Source organism: Leuciscus leuciscus (assembly GCF_965113295.1).
Source record: "Leuciscus leuciscus genome assembly, chromosome: 19".
NCBI classification, from domain to species: domain Eukaryota; kingdom Metazoa; phylum Chordata; class Actinopteri; order Cypriniformes; family Leuciscidae; genus Leuciscus; species Leuciscus leuciscus.
Window position 1 is genome coordinate 15,991,588 of NC_138743.1, and position 23,366 is coordinate 16,014,953.

A 23,366-nucleotide genomic window follows, 5' to 3' on the forward strand; every position below is an offset into this window, starting at 1 on the left:
ACTATAGAAAAGTTGTGCAGTGGAATGGAAAAAAAACGTAAGGTTCAGCGCAATGGAATTATCAAATATATTATACATGACTTTATACACTTGCTCACTTACGCGCATATTCTGATGAAGTTATTATATGTAGTTAATAATCTACTGTATGTGTAACAGAATGATTTCTCTGTGTCCAGATTTGACTGTAACAATAATTAAAAAACTGACACTTCAAACTAACTTGAAGACAACAACAACAAAACAATCTCAACTTTGATAAAACAAGAAGTCCTTAATAATGTCTAAATATACATATACAAATGCAAAACAAAACCAAATGCACTATGTCTGAATCCAATGTTCCCAGCAAGGGAATACACAGCTATATTTATATATATTTATGGGGCTATACAGCCATAGTGGTTACACAATAGTAATACAGATGATAAATTGCATAATTTACTGCTAAATATTAAATACCATAAAATCCTCTTATGGAGCCAGTATTTATTTCTGTTTTCCCTGGTCCCCCTGACTAGTTCTTGGTTCTCTCTGTCCCACCCCATTTAAAAAATCCAGCAGAGATTGAATCACCTCACTCAAATAGCCATTATTAGTGATATTTATTTTATCACTAATATTTATGATGATAATTTGTGATGCAACATTTGAATCATACTTTTTGTGTTTGTATTGTGTGTGCGTGTGTGTTGTCTTGGGGAGGCCTAGGGGCCTCAAGAAATCCCTGAGCCTAGGGGCCTGTGTAGGCCTTAATCACAGCCAACACTGAATTATCTTTTTTTCATGTCATCCAGTATGATGTGGTCCATGGTTTAAGAGGCTGTGTAAAAGCCTGTGTTTTTTTTTTTTCTTTCTTTTTTTTTCTGACCTTTGCTGTTCTTCACTGTATCAGTGTCTGATTTCAGTGTATGGTTTTATTTGAGTAGATTCTTAGAATCTACTCAAATAAAACCATACACTGAAATCAGACACTCTACTCAAATAAAACCATACACTGAAATCAGACACTGATACAGTGAAGAATGGCAAAGGTAAAAAAACACACAAAAAAACAGGTAGGCCTATTAACAGGGATTTCCTATGATGTTTTTTTTTCTTTTCTTTTTTTATAGAAAATTATTATATGATCTTTTTAAGTCAAGTCACCTTTATTTATATAGCGCTTTTTACAATGCAGATTATATCAAAGCAGCTTCACAGTGATAACAGGAAAATAATACAACAAAGTTTGTTTCTAGAAGAAAATTGTGTCATCGTCCACGTAAGGCATCAATACTATTGTTAAATATTAAATGTCCCCAACTAAGCAAGCCAAAAGCCAAGGCAACATCTTTTAAGAGATGTTCCAAATTATGATAGAAATCTAGGATATAAATCCTTTAGCTTTGACAGGGTATAGAAAACAATAATTAACACGGGTTTGTGGGGCATATTCTGAAAGAAAATCCATTTATTTAGTGAGCATGCTTACAAAAACAAACCTGTGCAAAGTCTACAAACTTAACGGTGGGTTCAAACTTCTCATTCCATCAATCAGCAACATTTCAAAGACGGTCAGTAGCCTCTTGATCTCTTATTTTCAGTGGATCATACTGTAGGCTACTTTACTTGCTTTGAAAAATTAGACACAATACATAGACTTTATATCCGTTAAGTCACAGAACACGCTTTCACATCAGTCTGCAACAGTTCAAACAGCCAGTGGGTGGTCTTGTTCTCCTCTGTAAGGAAGCTCGAGTAGCGGTCTCAAACACCTCCCGAACCCCCTCCTTGGTTTTGGCAGAGCACTCCATGTAGTCACAGGCCCCGATGCGAGCAGCCATTGTGTGCCCGTCCTCTGTTCTCACGGGCTCCTGTTTCATTCTCGACAGCTCACTCCTTACACTGTGATCGCTTCGCAAGTCTTTCTTATTAGCCACCAAAATGATGGGCACATTAGGACAGAAATGTTTCACCTCTGGCACCCACTTTTCTGGGATGTTTTCCAGAGAGTCCGGGCTGTCCACTGAGAAGCACATGAGAATGACATCAGTGTCCGGATAGGACAGTGGTCTGAGGCGGTCGTAGTCCTCCTGTCCCGCCGTGTCCCATAAAGCCAGCTGGACTCGTTTATTGTCCACTTCAATGTCCGCGACGTAGTTTTCAAAAACGGTGGGCACGTAAACCTCTGGAAATTCATCTTTGCTGAAAACGATTAAAAGACAAGTCTTTCCACATGCCCCGTCCCCAACCACCACCAGCTTTTTACGAATGTTCGCCATAAAGAGTTACACGAACTTAAAGTAGCGGAATAACTAGTAAAACTGTGTAGGCGGCAGTGTTCCTGAACATTAAACCTGATGTGCCAGACTTTATAAGCACTCTGTGAGTTCCTAATATAGCAGTCCAATCAGTGTGAGGGAATGCCTCTGACTTCACTCTCTTTCCACATGAGTCGCATGAGTCAAGTGTTGTCGGGACAGTTTTTTAACTATTTCATTAGAGTAACCCAAACACAAAGCACTGTGGGATAAACACTACAGTAAAAAATATTGATAGGCTACTCATTCTGGGATAAAAAAAAAGAAAAAAAAAAGCTCATTGTCCTACATTTAATTTCCATCTATTCCATTTTTTATTTTATTAAATTTTTTACCATTTTGATTTTTTTGAACTCCCCCAAGGCCACACACACACAGAGCAACTTGTGTGGTCTCACCTATTCTCTGTGTGTCTATGTCTTATAGGCCTTACATAGGCCTACTTTGTCCAAAAAACAAACAGACAAACAAAACCTCCATCCAAAATGGAGAACAAATAAACACACACACACACACACACACACACACACACACACACACACACACACACACACACACACACACACACACACACACACACACACACACACACACACACACACACACACACACACACACACACACACACACACACACTAATTATATCTGGATGAGCTAATTTACTCACACATCCAATTGTTTCTGATATCATGTTTGACTACACGCTGCAAGAAATAACATGCTTTGACTGCATTAATAGAAGATGAAGCCAAAAGGCCAATAACTAGCTTGTTTGGAGGGAAGCAAATTTTCATCAGGGGTGAAAAAAGTGACAGATGCGACCCTCCACCAAGTGGTACTCATGACTCAGAGTCAAATGGTGTCCAGCTCCTCCTCTCTGGACGTCTCATGGGGTGGAGGGAGAGAGCGAGTTGTGGGTGTGGTTGGACATTCTAGCTCCACCCATCAGGCCCAAATTACATTCGCTCCTCCTCGCTGGATGACTAAATTGGTGCCTGCAGTGTGTAACGAAAACTGTACAAAAAAACAACAACATAAAAAAACATACTCGCACTGCAAAGTTTTATCAATTACTTTATTTTTGTAATTAAAACAGCTTTAAGAAGACATTTTATTTGCAATCTTTCATTTTTTAATTACAATATAATAATTTTTGCACTCAAACACAGGCCTATGTTTAAATTGAATAAAAACGACATAAAAGTAATTCCATAGAAGAACATACAGCCAGGGGGTAAGCTAAGCATTATGTAATTATATTAAAGGACTCACATATAGAAAGTTTTAATTGCTTTCTGAATGAAAAATAGTCTTGATATATTTTTGAATTTCTTTTTCAACAACAAAAAACAGGTTGGGTTTTACTGTACTTAGATTTAGCCTATGTATATAAAATTTAGCAAAAATAAAATAAAATAAAATGTATAATATAGGCTAGTATTATTTCCTTTTATTTGAGGGAATATTAGTAAAACCAAATATAACGTTTTCTAAATACAAAGAAAAAGTGGGGTCAGATGTTATCAATTATAAATCTAGTCAAATCTTTCCGAAATTTCCTTACATGAGCACATAGCCAAAATAAACTAAAGTTCAGCCAACATATTACAAAAAGAACAGTTCAAAACAATATATATATATTTTTTTTTTTAACAAGAAAATGATTTATCTGTGTACAATTTTGAAAGTTATTTCCTTAACTTTATTTACAATAAACCTTCCACCAGTCTATTCCAACAAACAGTACAGTTTGAAATGGTGACAGCATCTTTTTGAAGGAAAGAACAAATAGTTTTAAGATTTAAAACTCCATGCAGGGGCAAAGAAAGTTTCCCAATTGCAGTATCAAATAAAAGCAAAAGGGGGCGCAAAAGGTTAGTCTTCATTCAAACTCCATGGTATGAGTCAGATGTGGCATGTTAGAAACATGACGTTTAATGATTTCACTTCAAATGCAACATAAACACATGTATTTTTGTCTTGTATACAATGTAAAAATATATGATCAGTAGGTTATGACATGTTTTAACATTGATTTAACTAATCAAAATAAGTTAAGCAATTTTCTACTTTTTTTACAAGTTATACAAGACAATGTATTTAAAGGGATAGTTCACTTTGAAATTAAATGTTGGTATGTTTTAGCTTACCTCAAGGGCATCCAAGATGTAGGTGTCTTTTTTTCCGCAGTAGTTTCAATTTTGATATTTTTAGGTCAAACCGTTCTTGTCTGTCAGTCATATAATGCAGGTCTATGGTCACTATTTCAAAGAGCATGCACAGAGTCCAAATTAAAACAATTCCCCATCGTAAGTAGACATTGATGGCCTAAGACACGAAACGAGCGGTTTGTGTGAGAAAACAAACAGTATTTATATCGTTTTTACCTCTTGAACACAGCCACGTCCAAGTGATCTGAGGGGCGCTGTGTGACATGTGCGCAAACTGGTGCATAGATATTAGAGATGCGCGGTTTGCGGTTACAGCCGCGGACTCCGCGGATAAACCGCGGATCGGGCGGATGACGTGACGAAAAATAATATTTTAATTAAATTCGGTGGGTGGCGGGCGGTTGAACCAATCCAATGAAAAATATATGTATACACCAATCAGCGGATGGCGGGCGGGTGCGGTTTTGAAAATTGGTCAAAAACGTTGGTGCGGATGGATGGCGGACGGATGAGTTTTGTGATGCGGTTGCGGATGAAATAATAGCCCATCCACGCATCTCTAATAGATATATATACACTAGATGTCGCCTTGGCTACTGCAGTTCATTGGAAAGAAACCATAGCCAAGGCGACATCTATCGTATATATCTATACATGGATTTCTCGGCGACGTCATCACTGCATGCGCACGCAACCAGGAGGCAGAAAAGACCCGCGGCCTTCGTACCAGAGTAACGTTAAAGGGTTTAGGGTAGGCTAGTAGCAGGTGGTGTTGTCGCTAAATCAAAATGCTAATTATCATGTTAGACTAAGTTAGTAATGTAACAGCCAATGTTAGCAGTGCAGCATCTATAGAGCCCGAATTTGCTTTTATATAAGTTAACCTTGTTTACGTTACTTTACGACCTGCAACATTTCATGACTTCACACATGTACGTGGCGATAATATTAAAAAACTTACTCTAAGCAATGATGAGATCTTGCCGGATCCCTACGCAATACATGACGATCTTTGGATTGTGGATGACAAGTGGCCAGCAATTGTATGGCCTGATATATATAATTATCTTATTCGAAATCCATACACTACTGTTCAAAAGTTTGGGGTTGGTAAGATTTTTATGTTTTTGAAAGCAGTCTCTTGTGCTAAAAAATTCTGTAAAACAGGAATATTATTAAATATTATTGGAACATACATTTTAAAATGCATTCAAAAAGAAAACGTGTAATTTATCAAAGCTGAATTTTCAGCATCATTACTCCAGTCTTCAGTGTCACATGATCCTTCACAAATCATTCTAATATGATGATTTGATGCTCAAGAAACATTTCTGATAATTATCAATGTTGAAAACAGTTGTGCTGCTTCTTATTTTTGTGACATTTTATTTAGGATTCTTTGATGAATAGAAAATTCAAAAGAACAGCATTTATTTGAATGTCAAATTTGCGATCTAAATAGCTGTTTGAAAAAATAAACATGTATTTTTTTCACTGTTCATATGTGGTTGAGCAGTTAAACTCTAGTATGTGCTCATGACAGCACATAATCCACCGTCAAATCTTTGATTTACAGTAAGTAACGTTATATGTGTGCAGTCATGAAATGTTGCAGGTCGTAAAGTAACGTAAACAAGGTTAACTTATATAAAAGCAAATTCGGGCTCTAGATGCTGCACTGCTAACATTGACTATTACATTACTAACTTAGTCTAACATGATAATTCATACATGCATCACAGTATGTCCGGATTTTGATTCGTAAACAGTTGGACTTTTTACATAATGTTATATTAATATGAAACACAAACAAACAGATCCAACTCTGAAATTGCAGTTTATTATTGAGTCAACAAAAAATTACAAACAATGCGAAATCTACGTTAATTACAATGTTCTTTTATTCTTTTATTACAGAACTCGGCATAACGGATAGCGTTTTTTTGCCTCCTGGATGCGCGCGCATCCGGTATTGTTTGTATACAAGAAACCCGTGTATGCACCAGTCTGCGCACACGTCACACAGCGCGCCCTCAGATCACTTGGACGTGGCTGTGTTCAAGAGGTAAAAACGATATAAATACTGTTCGTTTTCTCACACAAACCGCTCGTTTGGTGTCTTAGGCCATCAATGTGTACTTACGATGGGGAATTGTTTTAATTTGGACTCTGTGCATGCTCTTTGAGACAGTGACCACAGACCTGCATTATATGACTGACAGACAAGAACGGTTTGACCTAAAAATATCAAAATTGAAACTACTGCGGAAAAAAAGACACCTACATCTTGGATGCCCTTGAGGTAAGCTAAAACATACCAAAATTTAATTTCAAAGTGAACTATCCCTTTAAAGTCAGTTTAATGTAATTTAAGTTGAAATGACTTTAAATACAATCAACTTGAATGTTTAAAGCAGCAACTTTAAACTTTTTTTTTTAACAGTGGTAACAGTTTATAAAAGCAATAAGGTACTTGAGGCTAAAGGGGTTGCAAACATTTAGAAATCTGAATTCAAACATTAACATACTTTGTGTGATAATCAAAACATTTAAATAATGAATATTTATTTAATTCCTTTCAGCGGTCAATGAGTGTGCAGTGAATATAGTGTAATCAGAGTGAACAATAAAAGCTTCAGACAACAAAATGAAATGTTAGAAGAACAGTTTAATCATACATAGTCACAATTCTGCTTCGAAAAAAAGAAAGAAAATCTGTTTTCCTCATCTAACATCTGGAAATGTACATAAGGCCACCTGAAAATGTACATGACTTTGACAGTGTGACAAAACTCATATGTTCATATTTATATAATTGACAATATCTTACAATTATTTTGCTTACAAGTTAGTGGCTGCTCCAAAATACAGCACTCCTTTATACAAAAATAATTCTTGTCGTGAGAAATTTCCATGGTAGCAGGTAGGACCAAAGACAGCCCCATGTTTTGTTTTTTTTATTCATTAATTTTTAATTATTTTATTCAACTGCCACAAGTCAAAATGACAATGTCAACAGAAGGTGTTACTGCTCCAGGTACATAAAGAGGCTGACCTTTTCCAAAAACTGATTAAAAACAAAACCCTCTTGAGATTGTGATGCATAAAAAGATTTTTTTTTTTTAAAATAATGCTTGTTCAAAGAAAACTGTATACATTATATTCAAAGGGAAAGGAGTGATGAATATCCACACATCAAAATGCACATTTTGCTATTTTTTTCTTCCCCAAAAAGTGTAAAAGACATTCCATTTACAGCATTAACGTTTACAAATGTACAACTGTACAGACAAAATAAAAGCAAATCACTATGCAATTTAGCCTGTCCAACATTACAACTAGATTCTTTTTTTTCTTCTATTCAACTAATAAACTTACACTTAACTCCACATACTACATGTATTCTACATTTATTCATATGAAGCAAAAGAACGAAAGCCATTAATATATTAGCCATACAGAAAAATTGTGCAGAAGACGGCAGCCCCCATGTCCATTCTCTGAAAAAAGTATTCACCTGCACATTCTCAATTTACACAGTTGAACGCCACACATTTGACCCGACCCCACATCATCTCATGTTCATGAAATCAGTTCTGAAGCCAAACATCCTGGGATGACACCAAGGACAGGGACGTCGCCCACCTACCTCTAGACTTTGCTCATCTAAAAACTTAAGCGCCGTCTCCCCCCACACCCGAAAAACAGCAACAATTTCATATTTACTTGTACATAAAGAAGCTATACATTTTGCCTAAGCTATTACAATGTAAAGAGATGATAATCAGTACACAACCATACTGTTTCTAGGGCAGTGTTCAAAAAAACTACTCGATCGACAATGTTCAACAAACATGACAAAGAAAAATCATTCCGTTAAAATTTTTTATCCAGACACAGCATGCCAAATCTCTCCACCCCTTCATGTCTCACAATATCTCCCATGCACCCCAAAAAAGAAAAATTATTTCAGGTTTCATCTGTCTACCATGGTATCGGTCTAATAGCAGTATAAAATGGCAGGAGCTCTGGTGTCCGAAACACAAAAACCGAGAAAATAGCTATGTGCGGAACAGACTTGGTCAGTGGGATGTATTTTGCAGCCACACGCATGCCCTTTAAAAAAAAGAAAAGAAACACTCACACCAAAGATGGAGCAGTTAGTAAAATGAGGGAGGGAAAGAAAAGAAACGGCACATGTGCAGCCACGTCAAAGCACGTCCGGATGATACCACTCCCATTTAAAGGCAGCAAACTGTAGGCAGCAAGGCTCTATGATTGGTTGTGGATTTCTTAACCCAACTAACTCAATGGCACGGCAGACTTGACGTCTACAAGCAAATTACGTGAAGATCAAGCTGACTGGTTCATTATTTTTCATCAGCAGCTTTGGCTTGTGTACCATAGTGCTAAAACAGGGCTTAAATGTACCACACTTCTTAAATGTGCCATTAAGAGGTCTGGATATAAAAACAAAAATAGAATAGGAAAATCATTAAAAAAGGATCACTCAGTTTGGCCTTATAAAGTCACTTGCTGGTGTAAATTGTAAGAACTGTAAATTTTCAGCAAACTTTTCTTTTTCTACAGAGAATGTACAAGGTAAAAAAAAAAAAAAATTTACAAGATATTTACTAGAAAACAAAAAGAAACAGTCAGTTACATAAATTACATCATAAACGAGGGTGTTGTGCTTTACCCAGGAAACAGCTTACAGACCATGCAACTCTCTGGTGGGTTTTGGGTGGGGGGTAACAACGGAGACTGCATCAGGGACTGGTCAGATGTCTCAGCGTTCTTTTCCTTTCATTTTTTGGTAAAATCCCTAAAGGCTATGACAGAGAACTCCACGGTGGAGGAGATGCCCATAACAAATGTGGTTTTGAGGGAAAGGGGCGAGGGTTGGGTGTCAGGCCCCTACATTAGGCCATTGGTGGGGCCCCCAATGGGGCCTAGGTCTGATCCGCTCTTCATGTAGTACTTCTCCAGCTTAGCCAGGATGTGTTTTCCATATGTGTATTTACGGAGAGTGGCAATATGGGGCCGGATCTGAAATTGACAACATGAATTGTTTAAAAGGCATTAATTATTCTTTAAATTTTTATACTGATTTGACAAAGCATTCTCTGCTTATACCTTGTGCATTATGATCTTGCGCTGGGCGGGCTCAGCCATGTCAATCATCCGTTGCACCACATAATTTGCATACTGGTCCTTCATCATGGTGTAGAGGGCACTGTGAGGGCCGTCCTTCTGACAGCAGACTTCATCGATGAGCAGGGCCCTCTCTGCACGGGACGAATGAATCACACACTTCTCTACAACATTACTGTAAGAGACAGACATGTATACAAAAAAAACAGGGAGGTCAATTAATTGATTCGGGAGACGTCTAAAACAACATCAGCACTGAATTCTATATAGACTTCAATGAACAGAGCTAGTTGCATTTGAAGATAAGATTGAGGCTTCACTCTTACATTCTATGTAACAAAGAATTACATCATGCCAAAGAGCAAAGAAATAAATCTGAACCTCAGAAAGATGATGGTGGATGCTCATCTTAACGGGGATAGCTATACAGCAAATTCGAAGCGTTCCCACAGTGTCTAGAACAGCTTTACCTTCCATCATTGCAAAGTACAAGGAGAGACATTGTTAAAAAATAAACCTGTGTGTGGTTGCAAGTGCAAGATTTAGTGCCCTAAATTTTGGACAGAAAATATAGTTGCTAAACTGCCCTCTTCTGGACTTGAAATGTCAAGGAAGACTGTTGTGTGGGATCTTCATCGTGGAGAGCTTCAAATACAACACACAAATAAAACTCCATTGCTCGCACAGCAATACAAAGCCAGACGCAAGTTTGCCAATTACCATTTAACCCCCTGGGGTCGGCAATCGCGCCGGCGTGATTTGCTCGTTTTTTTTTTTCTTATCAGTTCAAACGAGACTCAAAATACTCTGTTGACTTTGATATTACAAACAAGTTTCATACATCAATCGATCCTGTTAAGTGTGTATTATTTTTGTGTATACTCACAATAAAAACAACGTGTTGTGCTTTTTGCCAAATAAAGAAAAATAAACATTATACGAGTTCTGCCTACTCTCTGTCAGTGAAGTCCATTCTGAAACGCGTCCGAAAATGAACCATAACTCAGTGAATACTCAGTCAAACAGGCATACAGACACACAGGCATGAAGCTTGAATTATCTTCTTTTAAATGAAGTAATTTATATAAAAAACAAATATTCACAGTTTATGTAATATGTATGAAAAGAGAGAGATGTCAGTCGTTCTCATCTCAGCTCATTATTTTTAATGTGACTCCGCCCACGGAGAGCGCGCGCTATTCAAACCAGGGCTCCAGACTAACTTTTTTCACCTCCGTCCTGGAACCGTCCTGAAAAACTATTTGAACCGTCCTAAAGTGAATGTCAACCGTCCCAAAATAAACATGTTGTTTCTGTACTTTGTTATTATCATCTATAGTTGTTAGTTACATAATAAAAACACCATTAAAATGTTTATGATATATATTATTATATTTATTTAGCTCCATTCAAAGTAGTTATCTGTAAACAGGTAAAAAAAACAGATTTAATAAAAAATAACAGGAGTTAAATGCTTTTTTGTATTCATGCAGAACAAATCTTTTTTTTTTTTTTTTTTTTTTTACATATACGAAAAATAAGATAAAAATACATACAGCTCAAAACGTTTTTGAGTTGGTTGGATTAAAAAATAACAAATAAATACTGGTGACTACATATCTCAAAAAATATCATCATTCTTTATTCTTTCAAGCAGCAGACATATTTGTATGAATTAAATATAATGAATCATTATTAAAGCTATTAACGAGCAGTGAATGCTTTTCTCTTTTTCTTTTGTTGCTTGATCAATATTGAGGACACAGACCGCATTAGGTTTAGCACTGTCACTTTAAGACATCGGATCATGTCCAATGACATGCGGATCCAATGCACTGATGCACATAGATACACTCACAACTGTTTAAGACATAACCAACATAGTTTACGTGAATACTCTCCAAAACGGACATTTTGACATAATGTTGTGTGTATTTGTCCACTCAGACACGAAAGAGAGCTCAGTTCAGTACTCGCGCGCTGTATAGGTGTCTCTGTGCATGGCTGCACGCTTCGGGTCGGGTGTGTGCGCACAGAAAACCGTACCGAATAGAGCTCTTTTTTTGCGTCGTCACTCTTATTCAGATCTATATGTCTGCTCTACTCATTCTCCCAGACGTTTAAGTTTTTTAACGTTTTATGAGACATGCAGGATTCAGCGCATGTCAACTCGTGTGCCGCTGGGTAGATCAGCACGTTACAGTAATGTGCGCATCTACCACAAACGCAGGACATCAGTTCTGACTGGATCGCTTCCCAAATCGTCACTATCTAACATTTTTGCGTTGACGAAAATGTCAATAGATTTTCGTCATGGTTTTTGTCATTCAAAACTAGTTTTATTTAGTTATCGTCTCGTTTTTGTCTGTGAAAATAAGCCATGTGAGATGTACCGCGAAACAAGTCTCCGGGTGAGTAGCCGGCCAGTAACTATAGTAACAGCATGAGAAGACGCGCTCCGTTGTAGTCAGCGCTTGGTCGGTTAATTTTGGCATTTTCTAAGTAAGTTACCCTAATAGGCTAGTAATAAATGAACACGCATACAAAAATGTCTTTCGTCCTGTAGGCGTCCTGGAGAATATTTCTGTTCGTCCTAAACACATTTTCTATCGTCCCCAGGACGATAGGACGCCGTTAGTCTCGAGCCCTGATTCAAACGCAAATGACTGAGGCGATCCATGCAAACTGTGAACACCCCCATATCAGCTCGAGAAAACACATCAAGTTTAATCAGATCATTGTACTTGTTTACACCGTCTCGCAGTGCTGTGAGGAATAATACTTTCATAATAATAATGGAAAATGTACCTCAGAAGTGCTGGTATTTCGAGGAGGATCCAGCTGAGCTGAGGAATACTGTAGTACGTTTTTTTCATTCTCAAGTGAATCGCGTTTCTGTGTGTGAATGAATGAACGGCAGAGATGCGCGCTGTTTACCACAGCTCGCAAAAAGACGGTTTAAATTTGAATCGCGTTTCTGTGTGTGAATGAATGATCTGCTTTTAGCAAACTGTATTGCTATATACTGAGATGAGTAAAAATCGACTGAAATATGTTGAAATAAAATGTATTTGTATAAGCAACGTATTAAACTGCAAATTAACATTTATATTCCTTATAATAAAAACGAAAGACCTATGTTACAGACATATGAAAGACAACATTTCGTAGATTATAAATTTTTACTGTAAAATATCTGCCACCTCAAATAAGCTTTTGTTTGCCAATTTTTGCTCATATGTTAAATATAATATGTTTTGTCAAAAATAAAGTCATCAGATAATATGTTATAGTGTTTGTTCCAATGTAGCCTAGGCTATATTCAAAGTAATGAATCCTTAACTTTGAAATATGTATGATAAAATGTATACATTAGTTTTTACAAAGAAAGATTACACTTGAATTGTTGTTGTAATTGTAACCTTTTTAACCCTCTGGGCTTCTTCGCCCGAAAACGGGCGAAAACTTGAACGTTTCGAATTGTTTAATTTTTTTTGCTTCATCGGATGGGGGTGAAACTTGGTGACTTTTGTTTTATTACCTATATGAACACACAAAAAAAGATGATTCTGATATGTTAAAGCAGGGTTCACCAATCTCGGTCCTGGAGGGCCGCTGTCCTGCAGAGTTTAGCTCCAACCCCAATTAAACACACCTGAAACAGCTAATCAAGGTCTCACTAGGCATACTAGAAACTTTCAAACAGGTGTGTTGGAGCTGGTTGGAGCTAAACTCTGCAGGACAGCGGCCCTCCAGGACCGAGATTGGTGAACCCTGTGTTAAAGGGTCGTAAAAAAAAAAAGTCACACTTAGCTTCCTCCAGCCCGAAAACGGGCGACATAGGAAATGAATGGGAAATACGAAAAAATAGGAAAACTCAGAGAAACTTTTGGTGGTACAAGCTACAGATCAGCCACTGTGCTGAAAAAAAGTGTACAGCAATGAAGGGGTGACACTCTAAAACATCAAGAGTGCAAATAAGACACCCCCCCCCCCCCCTTTTTTTTAGGCCTGCACTCTATTTTGATGTGAAATGTTGCATTTATTGAAAAATAAAATAAAATAAATAAAATAAAAATATATATATTAATTCTAATGGAAAAAATAGCTCATAAAATTATATAATTAATGCAAAGTATCATAAAAAATTCTAAAAATTCTAAATAATAATCAGAAAACATTATAGAACAAAAATATATTTGAGTGGTTATCCTGGGAAAAAGTAAAGTAAAATTTTAAGGCTTCGCCCGTTTTCAGGCCGGAGGAAGCTAAGTGTGACTATTTTACGAAGAAGCCCAGAGGGTTAATAAAAAATATATATTTACAAGGTAGATGTAAACAAACTATTAAAAGGTCAATATAAGCCTTTTCTTTAAATAATTTTTATTGTGTTTTATTAGTGACAAATCTGGGGAGAGGATACATATTCCACTAGACATGCTTTCCTTGGATATTATACAATTTGCAAGCGCAATTTGTGAAAAAAAAAAAAAAATTGAGATGCTTCCAACTGTGAACCAATTTGGTAGAATATACACTCACCTAAAGGATTATTAGGAACACCTGTTCAATTTCTCATTAATGCAATTATCTAATCAACCAATCACATGGCAGTTGCTTCACAATCTGCTCAGTTACTGGGATTTTCACGCACAACCATTTCTAGGGTTTACAAAGAATGGTGTGAAAAGGGAAAAACATCCAGTATGCGGCAGTCCTGTGGGCGAAAATGCCTTGTTGATGCTAGAGGTCAGAGGAGAATGGGCCGACTGATTCAAGCTGATTGAAGAGCAACTTTGACTGAAATAACCACCCGTTACAACCGAGGTATGCAGCAAAGCATTTGTGAAGCCACAACACGCACAACCTTGAGGCGGATGGGCTACAACAGCAGAAGACCCCACAGGGTACCACTCATCTCCACTACAAATAGGAAAAAGAGGCTACAATTTGCACAAGCTCACCAAAATTGGACAGTTGAAGAGTGGAAAAATGTTGCCTGGTCTGATGAGTCTCGATTTCTGTTGAGACATTCAGATGGTAGAGTCAGAATTTGGCGTAAACAGAATGAGAACATGATGCCTTGTTACCACTGTGCAGGCTGGTGGTGGTGGTGTAATGGTGTGGGGGATGTTTTCTTGGCACACTTTAGGCCCCTTAGTGCCAATTGGGCATCGTTTAAATGCCACGGCCTACCTGAGCATTGTTTCTGACCATGTCCATCCCTTTATGACCACCATGTACCCATCCTCTGATGGCTACTTCCAGCAGGATAATGCACCATGTCACAAAGCTCGAATCATTTCAAATTTGTTTCTTGAACATGACAATGAGTTCACTGTACTAAAATGGCCCCACAGTCACCAGATCTCAACCCAATAGAGCATCTTTGGGATGCGGTGGAAGGGGAGCTTCGTGCCCTGGATGTGCATCCCACAAATCTCCATCAACTGCAAGATGCTATCCTATCAATATGGGCCAACATTTCTAAAGAATGCTTTCAGCACCTTGTTGAATCAATTCCACGTAGAATTAAGGCAGTTCTGAAGGCGAAAGGGGTCAAACACAGTATTAGTATGGTGTTCCTAATAATCCTTTAGGTGAGTATATATATATATATATATAGCATTCTTTCTTGTGGCTCAGTGACACACCTGAATGAATGGCTCATTAAGTATACAGCCCCCATTGTCTCCTCAGGTGCGAACTACTCAATATGCATGATGGTGTTGGTCGTTGACGATAGAGTGCAATTACACCTTTGCCATTAATATGTTTATAAGCAACTGAAAAAAGCACAAATGTTAGGGCATGTCAGAACATCTCAAGGACCCCAAAAACACCTTAGACCCCAGAGGGTTAAAAGATGGGGATGAGTTTTGGAAGTCTGTCATGTGATCTGGTAAAACAAAACTGTTTAGCCACATGGATGTTGCTTTTGTTTGGCCAAAGAAAGGTGAGGTCTTCAACCCTAAAAAAGTGAAAGCCCATTCCAGGGCCCAGGTTTATGCCGGACCGCCATAAAAATTCATTAGGACCTTTTGGATGCAGCAGCAGCAGCAGCGGCTGAAACAATGGTGTGTCACAAGAATCCATCCAAATCCATTAACTATGCAAATGTGTTCCACATGGGGGAAAGAAGGGTGGGGCTCACTGCAAAAAAAGTCTTCAGCCTGTTTCCTTCCAATTGGCCTTTTAAAATTTTAGAGTCCATAAAAAGATTGGTACAGTAAAATGTTCAGTCTTTGCATATAGCAACAACCTTTAACATAAGCTACCCTTGAACATGCAAGCCAGTCGTAGTTTGACGTGGCCGAGAACGCATATTCTCAGATCATTCAAAGCAAAAAAAACTATTTGTTTCATAACATTAAAATCTATCAAAAACATCAAATAGCTGCTGATAGTTTTTGTCAGAGACGGATGCAGTTGTGACAAATATTTTTGGATTGGCTTTTTGGATTTAACACACTTTATTTTCCTCATTTGTTTGAGATAAAATGATATTAGATCTTAATAAATGGTACTTATAAAAATCACAAACATGACACTTGTAGATAAAATAGGGCTGCAACGATAGACCAAACCCACGACTCGGTTCGTATCACGATTTTTGACCCATGATTCGATACAAACCTTGATTATTTTTAAGGGAGTATGGATATAAACAGACGTTTCAATATATTGGTATTAAATGCATTTTCTGAGAATTTATATTTTAAGTTTTTACTGCAAATGTCACGTCCATAACACTGGAATTGCCCAATTTTAAAGAATTTATCCTCAACTAGTTTTTGTGGTGTAGGCCTACGTATTTTATAATGTTAACTTCAAATAATACTAATAGTAATTTAAAGATGTGGTAGCATTTGATCTGGACGGGAAGGATAACTCTGGGAGTTGGAAGGGGTGTGTCGCGATTTCGGTTTCATATCGCATATCGTTACAGCCCTAAGATAAAATAATTTTATTTGTCATGTAGCCTAGGAAAGCTTCTGACCATGAAATCCATGAAATTATTTATTCAGATACAGAAGTAACATGTTATTTGTGTATTTTACTTCTCTGACAGCAGTGGAAACTCCAACAGCCTTCCATCATTTGACACACACCTTATTTTTGACAAGCTGGTGATTCACGATGCTATATTTTCCTAATCCTTTTATGCAATAAAACTTTATTATAGTATTACATTGTAGGTATACATTATTTATTTGTTTGTTTGTTTGTTTGTTTGTTTGTTTGTTTGTTTGTATGTATGTATGTATGTATGTATGTATGTACAGGTCAAAAGTTTGGAAACATTACTATTTTTAATGTTTTTGAAAGAAGTTTCTTCTGCTCATCAAGCCTGCATTTATTTGATAAATACAGAAAAAAAAAATGTAATATTGTGATATATTATTACAATTTAAAATAATTGGTTTTCAATTTATTATACTTTAAATTATCATTTATTTCTGAGATGCAAAGCTGAATTTTCAGGATCATTACTCCAGTCTATCACATGATCCTTTAGAAATCATTCTAATATGATGATGCATTATCAAAGTTGGAAACAGTTCTGCTGCTTAATATTTTTTCATAACCTGTGATACTTTTTTAGGATACTTTGATGAATAAAAAGTAAAAAAAAAAAAAGAAGCAAAAAAAAAGAAGCAAATGTTTTAAAAATAGAAATCTTTTGTAACAACAATTCTACACTTTTTATTCTATACTTGTTAGTAATTTTTTTTCTTTCTTTTTTTGAAATAAATCAATACTTTTATTCAGCAAGGATGTGTTAAATTGATAAAAAGTGATCGTAAAGAAGATTTATATTATTAGAAAATATTTTTTTATTTTGAATAAATGCAGTTCTTTTTAACCTTTTATTCATCAAATATATTAGGCAGCAGAACTGTTTCCAACCCTCATAATAAATCAGAATATTAGAATGATTTCTAAAAGATCATGTGATAGACTGGATGTCACATGTGACACTGAAGACTGGAGTAATGATGCTGAAAATTCAGCTTTGCATCACAGGAACAAATTATTTTTTTAAAGTATATTCAAATAGAAAACTATTATTTTAAGTTGTAATAATATTTCACAATATTACTGGGTTTTTGTCTGTATTTTTTATCAAATAAACGCAGTCTTGATAAGAATTAGAGATTTTTAAAAAATATAAAAAAACGTAATGTTTCCAAACTTTTGACCTGTACTGTATGTATGCATGTATGTATGTATGTATGCATGTATGTATGTATGCATTCATGCATGTATGTATGTATGTACACTACCGTTCAAAAGTTTGGGGTCAGTAAGATTTTTTATGTTTTTAAAAGAAGTATCTTCTACTCACCAAGGCTGCATTTTTATTTGATTAAAAATACAAACAAAAACAGTAATATTGTGAAATATTATTCCAATTTAAAACAGCTGTTTTCTATGTGAATATACAGTAAAGTGTAATTTATTCCTGTGATCAAAGCTGAATTTTCAGCATCATTACTCCAGTCTTCAGCGTCACATGATCCTTCAGAAACCATTCTAATATGATGATTTGATGCTCAAGAAACATTTATGATTATTATCAATGTTGAAAACAGTTATTTACATTTTTATTTCATGATGCTATGATGAATAGAAAGTTCAGAAGAACAGCATTTATCTGAAATCTAAAGCTTTTTAACTCTGCCAATTTTGCAGGTTTTCCCACTTACAAAGCATGTAGAAGTCTGTAATTTTCTGTAATTTATCATAGGTACTCTTCAACTGTGAGTGACGGAATCTAAAACAAAATCCAGAAAATCACATTGTATGATTTTTAAGTAATTAATTTGCCTTTTATTGCAAGACATAAGTATTTGATACATAAGAAAGCAGAACTTAATATTTGGTACAGAAACCTTTTTTTGCAATTACAGAGATCATACGTTTCCTGTAGTTCTTGACCAGGTTTGCACACACTGCAGCAGGGATTTTGGCCCACTCCTCCATACAAACCTTCTCCAGATCCTTCAGGTTTCGGGACTGTCGCTGGGCAATACGGACTTTCAGCTCCCTCCAAAGATTTTCTATTGGGTTCAGGTCTGGAGACTGGCTAGGCCATTCCAGGACCTTGATATGCTTCTTACAGAGCCACTCCTTAGTTGCCCTGGCTTTGTGTTTCGGATCGTTGTCATGCTGGAAGACCCAGCCACGACCCATCTTCAATGCTCTTACTGAGGGAAGGAGGTTGTTGGCCAAGATCTCGCGATACATGGCCCCATCCATCCTCCCCTCAATACGGTGCAGTCGTCCCGTCCCCTTTGCAGAAAAGCATCCCCAAAGAATGATGTTTCCACCTCCATGCTTCACGGATGGGATGGTGTACTTGGGGTTGTACTCATCCTTCTTCCTCCAAACACGGCGAGTGGAGTTTAGACCAAAAAGCGTTATTTTTGTCTCATCAGACCACATGACCTTCTCCCATTCCTCCTCTGGATCATCCAGATGGTCATTGGTAAACTTCAGACGGGCCTGGACATGCGCTGGCTTGAGCAGAGGGACCTTGCGTGCACTGCAGGATTTTAATCCATGACGGCGTAGTGTGTTACTAATGGTTTTCTTTGAGACTGTGGTCCCAGCTCTCTTCAGGTCATTGACCAGGTCCTGCCGTGTAGTTCTGGGCTGATCCCTCACCTTCCTCATGATCATTGATGCCCCACGAGGTGAGATCTTGCATGGTGCCCCAGACCGAGGGAGATTGACCGTCATCTTGAACTTCTTCCATTTTCGAACAATTGCGCCAACAGTTGTTGCCTTCTCACCAAGCTGCTTGCCTATTGTCCTGTAGCCCATCCCAGTCTTGTGCAGGTCTACAATTTTATCCCTGATGTCCTTACACAGCTCTCTGGTCTTAGCCATTGTGGAGAGGTTGGAGTCTGTTTGATTGAGTGTGTGGACAGGTGTCTTTTATACAGGTAACGAGTTCAAACAGGTGCAGTTAATACAGGTAATGAGTGGAGAACAGGAGGGCTTCTTAAAGAAAAACTAACAGGTCTGTGAGAGCCGGAATTCTTACTGGTTGGTAGGTGATCAAATACTTATGTCATGCAATAAAATGCAAATTAATTATTTAAAAATCATACAATGTGATTTTCTGGATTTTTGTTTTAGATTCCGTGTCTCACAGTTGAAGTGTACCCATGATAAAAATTACAGACCTATACATGCTTTGTAAGTAGGAAAACCTCCAAAATCGGCAGTGTATCAAATACTTGTTCTCCCCACTGCATGTATGTGTATATATGATATGATGTATGTGCTATATATATATATATATATATATATATATATATATATATATATATATATATATATATATATTTTAGAGATGTGACGGTGATAATATTGTCCCACCGGTTAATCGACTTGACAACACCGGTAATAACGGTTTCATCGGGTGTGCACTTCACTTTTAAATTAGCGTCAATTCATCCTTCGCAGGGAGTTTGACTGACATGCGATCTGAGTCTGACCAATCAAAATCCACCATTTGTGTCCGACAAAGCAGTCAGGAGAGTTAGTGGAGTAGAGGCTTTAACTGAGGCAATCTGTTACGACACATTAAAGAGCCACAAAACGGTAGGCCTAATTATTGTTTAATTTTCTTTGACTGACCAATTTTGAAAGTTGAGACTTTGTTTCATATTAAATATTACCTGCTCGGTCCTGTCTGTCAGCGCGTCGTCAGTGTCCTCTATTTGTCACTGCTTGAGAACATGGTTGAATCCGAAATCGCCCCCTAAACCCTCAAGTTAGGCCTATTCCCTATGTTAGTCCACTAATACTGTTCACTTGAAGGAGTGAATGAAAACGAAGGAGTGAATGAAAACGAGTGAGCGAATTCGGACAGCCGTTGAGCGTACATAAGCTGTGCACTCGTGTTATGGTTTGTTAAAGCCCGAAACAGAACTCGATACTGACGCGCGTCTTTTCTCTGTGTGTGTGTGTGTGTGTGTAAAATAGGCAGGACTTTACAGCGCGGTCTCTTTAGTCTTGTCGCGCTTGAATGGTTTAAAAGCATTCACATTAATAAGAGCGTGATCATACAACGCTAGTAATACTGCGTAGGCCTGTGCAGGGCTCCAGACTAACTTTTCCACTGGTTGCACTGGTGCTACCAACTTTCTCAGTTGGTCGCACCAGCATATGATTTGGTGGCACCTTTTTTTTTCTTTTTTTTTTTGCTACATGCCATGGGATTAATCAATGCATGCTGATGAATAGTGGTCTTAATCTGCGTACCCTAGTTTTGCACTGATGTAAAAAGACTGACAGTGACACAAGACCTCATGTTAGCAAAATGTTTTAATCTTTTAACTCTCAAAATAACTATTAAAAAAACATGTATGTTCTTTAATGTTTGATTATAATTTTACTCTTCACATAGGGATGGGAATTGATACGATTTTATCAATATCAATGCCACTGGCGATTCTGCTTATCGATCCGATTCTTTAACGATTCTCTTATCGATTCTTGTGGAAAAATGTAGCATATGCTTTTCAAAAAAACAAGTGGTTTTATTTATTTTAAAGCTTAAGCTTGAGTAAGCAAACTGTACTTTTTATGTAATTTATGTAATAAATAGAACCTTATTGTTACTGATTAGTTATACACCGATTCAGACTGAGTTCACTGAGTTCACTGTTGGAAAGATCAGTTGTTTTAACCATTCATTAAAATTAATCGGTTCAAAGGAGTCATTAGTTCGCGAATTGGACGTGTCTTGCGCGTTGTGTGATTATCCCAGCAGTTAGGACATGGACATCCAAGATTTCTGTCAACACAGAAAACATTTCATCACTGGATAGTTTTTTCGTTTAATTAAACGAAAACGTTGTTTTATGTCAGCTGAATGTCCGGAACGCTTTTCAGAGAAGATAAGGCAACTTATTTAGCACAATTCACACCCAGCGGTAAAAAAAATCTCCGAATGCTCCACATGAAACTTTGGTCACCGATCAAATAAGACTTTGGTGGGACAAAAATTCACTTTGGCGGGAGCTAAAGCAAGTTCAATGCAAGAAAATTCATGCGTGAATTTAACTTAGTAGGCTACATGACCATACACTCGCACAAATGCGACCACATAAAATTTTAACTCGCACATTCTCAAAAAATGGTTGCATATGCGACCATTTTGGTCGCAGTCTGGAACCCTGAATTGCGTTAAATATTTTGAACGCTTTAAATGTTTTTTGTTTTTTTTGCGGTGCTGCGGTGGGCAAGTGATGAAACCGGTGTTGCGACTGAACACCGTGTAACACCGGTAACACCGACTATCGTCGCAAGCCGAATATATACAGAGTGGGTACGTAAAGTATTCAGACCCCCTTAAATTTTTCACTCTTTGTTATATTGCAGCCATTTGCTAAAATCATTTAAGTTCATTTTTTTCCTCATTATTGTACACACAGCACCCCATATTGACAGAAAAAAACAGAATTGTTAACATTTTTGCACATTTATTAAAAAAGAAAAACTGAAATATAACATGGTCCTAAGTATTCAGACCCTTTGCTGTGACACTCATATATTTAACTCAGGTGCTGTCCATTTCTTCTGATCATCCTTGAGATGGTTCTACACCTTCATTTGAGTCCAGCTGTGTTTGATTGGACTTGATTAGGAAAGCCACACACCTGTCTATATAAGACCTTACAGCTCACAGTGCATGTCAAAGCAAATTAGAATCATGAGGTCAAAGGAACTGCCTGAAGAGCTCAAAGACAGAATTGTGGCAAGGCACAGATCTGGCCAAGGTAAAAAAAAAAAAATCTGCTGCACTTAAGGTTCCTAAGAGCACAGTGGCCTCCATAATCCTTAAATGGAAGACGTTTGGGACGACCAGAACCCTTCCTAGAGCTGGCCGTCCGGCCAAACTGAGCTATCGGGGGAGAAGAGCCTTGGTGAGAGAGGTCACTGTGATCACTGTGGCTGAGCTCCAGAGATGCAGTCGGGAGATGGGAGAAAGTTGTATTAAGTCAACCATCACCGCAGCCATCCACCAGTCGGGGCTTTATGGCAGAGTTGCCCGACGGAAGCCTCTCCTCAGTGCAAGACACATGAAAGCCCGCATATGGAGTTTGCTAAAAAACACCTGAAGGACTCCAAGATGGTGATAAATAAGATTCTCTGGTCTGATGAGACCAAGATAGAACTTTTTGGCCTTAATTCTAAGCGGTATGTGTGGAGGAAACCAGGCACTGCTCATCACCTGTCCAATACAGTCTCAACAGTGAAGCATGGTGGTGGCAGCATCATGCTGTGGGGGTGTTTTTCAGCTGCAGGGACAGGACGACTGGTTGCAATCGAGGGAAAGATGAATGCGGCCAAGTACAGGGATATCCTGGACGAAAACCTTCTCCAGAGTGCTCTGGACCTCAGAGTGGGCCGAAGGTTCACCTTCCAACAAGACAATGACCATAAGCACACAGCTAAAATAACGAAGGAGTGGCTTCACAAAAACTCCGTGACTGTTCTTGAATGGCCCAGCCAGAGCCCTGACTTAAACCCAATTGAGCATCTCTGGAGAGACCTGAAAATGGCTGTCCACCAACGTTTACCATCCAACCTGACAGAACTGGAGAGGATTTGCAAGGAGGAATGGCAGAGGATACCCAAATCCAGGTGTGAAAAACTTGTTGCATCTTTCCCAAAAAGACTCATGGCTGTATTAGATCAAAAGGGTGCTTCTACT

At 37.6% G+C, this 23,366-nt stretch overlaps 2 protein-coding genes and 1 long non-coding RNA gene across 10 annotated transcripts in view; 1 reads left to right on the forward strand and 2 right to left on the reverse strand.

Moving 5' to 3' along the window:
* Positions 1-1,132: 1,132 nt before the first annotated feature.
* LOC309482814 (rho-related GTP-binding protein RhoB) lies at positions 1,133-2,362 on the reverse strand. The gene has a single exon (XM_082148359.1). The coding sequence runs from the start codon at positions 2,262-2,264 to the stop codon at positions 1,674-1,676; it is 591 nt and encodes a 196-aa protein (XP_082004485.1). The 5' UTR covers positions 2,265-2,362; the 3' UTR covers positions 1,133-1,673.
* A 4,760-nt stretch (positions 2,363-7,122) lies between these two features.
* Positions 7,123-23,366, reverse strand: part of pum2 (pumilio RNA-binding family member 2) — a 110,770-nt gene continuing 94,526 nt past the window's right edge. For all 8 annotated transcript variants that reach the window (XM_082148454.1, XM_082148451.1, XM_082148456.1 and 5 more), the window contains 2 exons: positions 9,611-9,803; positions 7,123-9,523 (listed from right to left, as the gene is read on the reverse strand). In XM_082148454.1, the coding sequence (XP_082004580.1) occupies positions 9,392-9,523; positions 9,611-9,803 (325 nt within the window). In that variant the 3' untranslated portion in view covers positions 7,123-9,391. The remainder of the gene's footprint in view (positions 9,524-9,610; positions 9,804-23,366) is intronic.
* LOC309482942 overlaps positions 17,189-23,366 on the forward strand; it is a 212,103-nt gene continuing 205,925 nt past the window's right edge. The window contains exon 1 of the long non-coding RNA XR_014200451.1: positions 17,189-17,254. This is a non-coding gene — a long non-coding RNA (uncharacterized lncRNA). The remainder of the gene's footprint in view (positions 17,255-23,366) is intronic.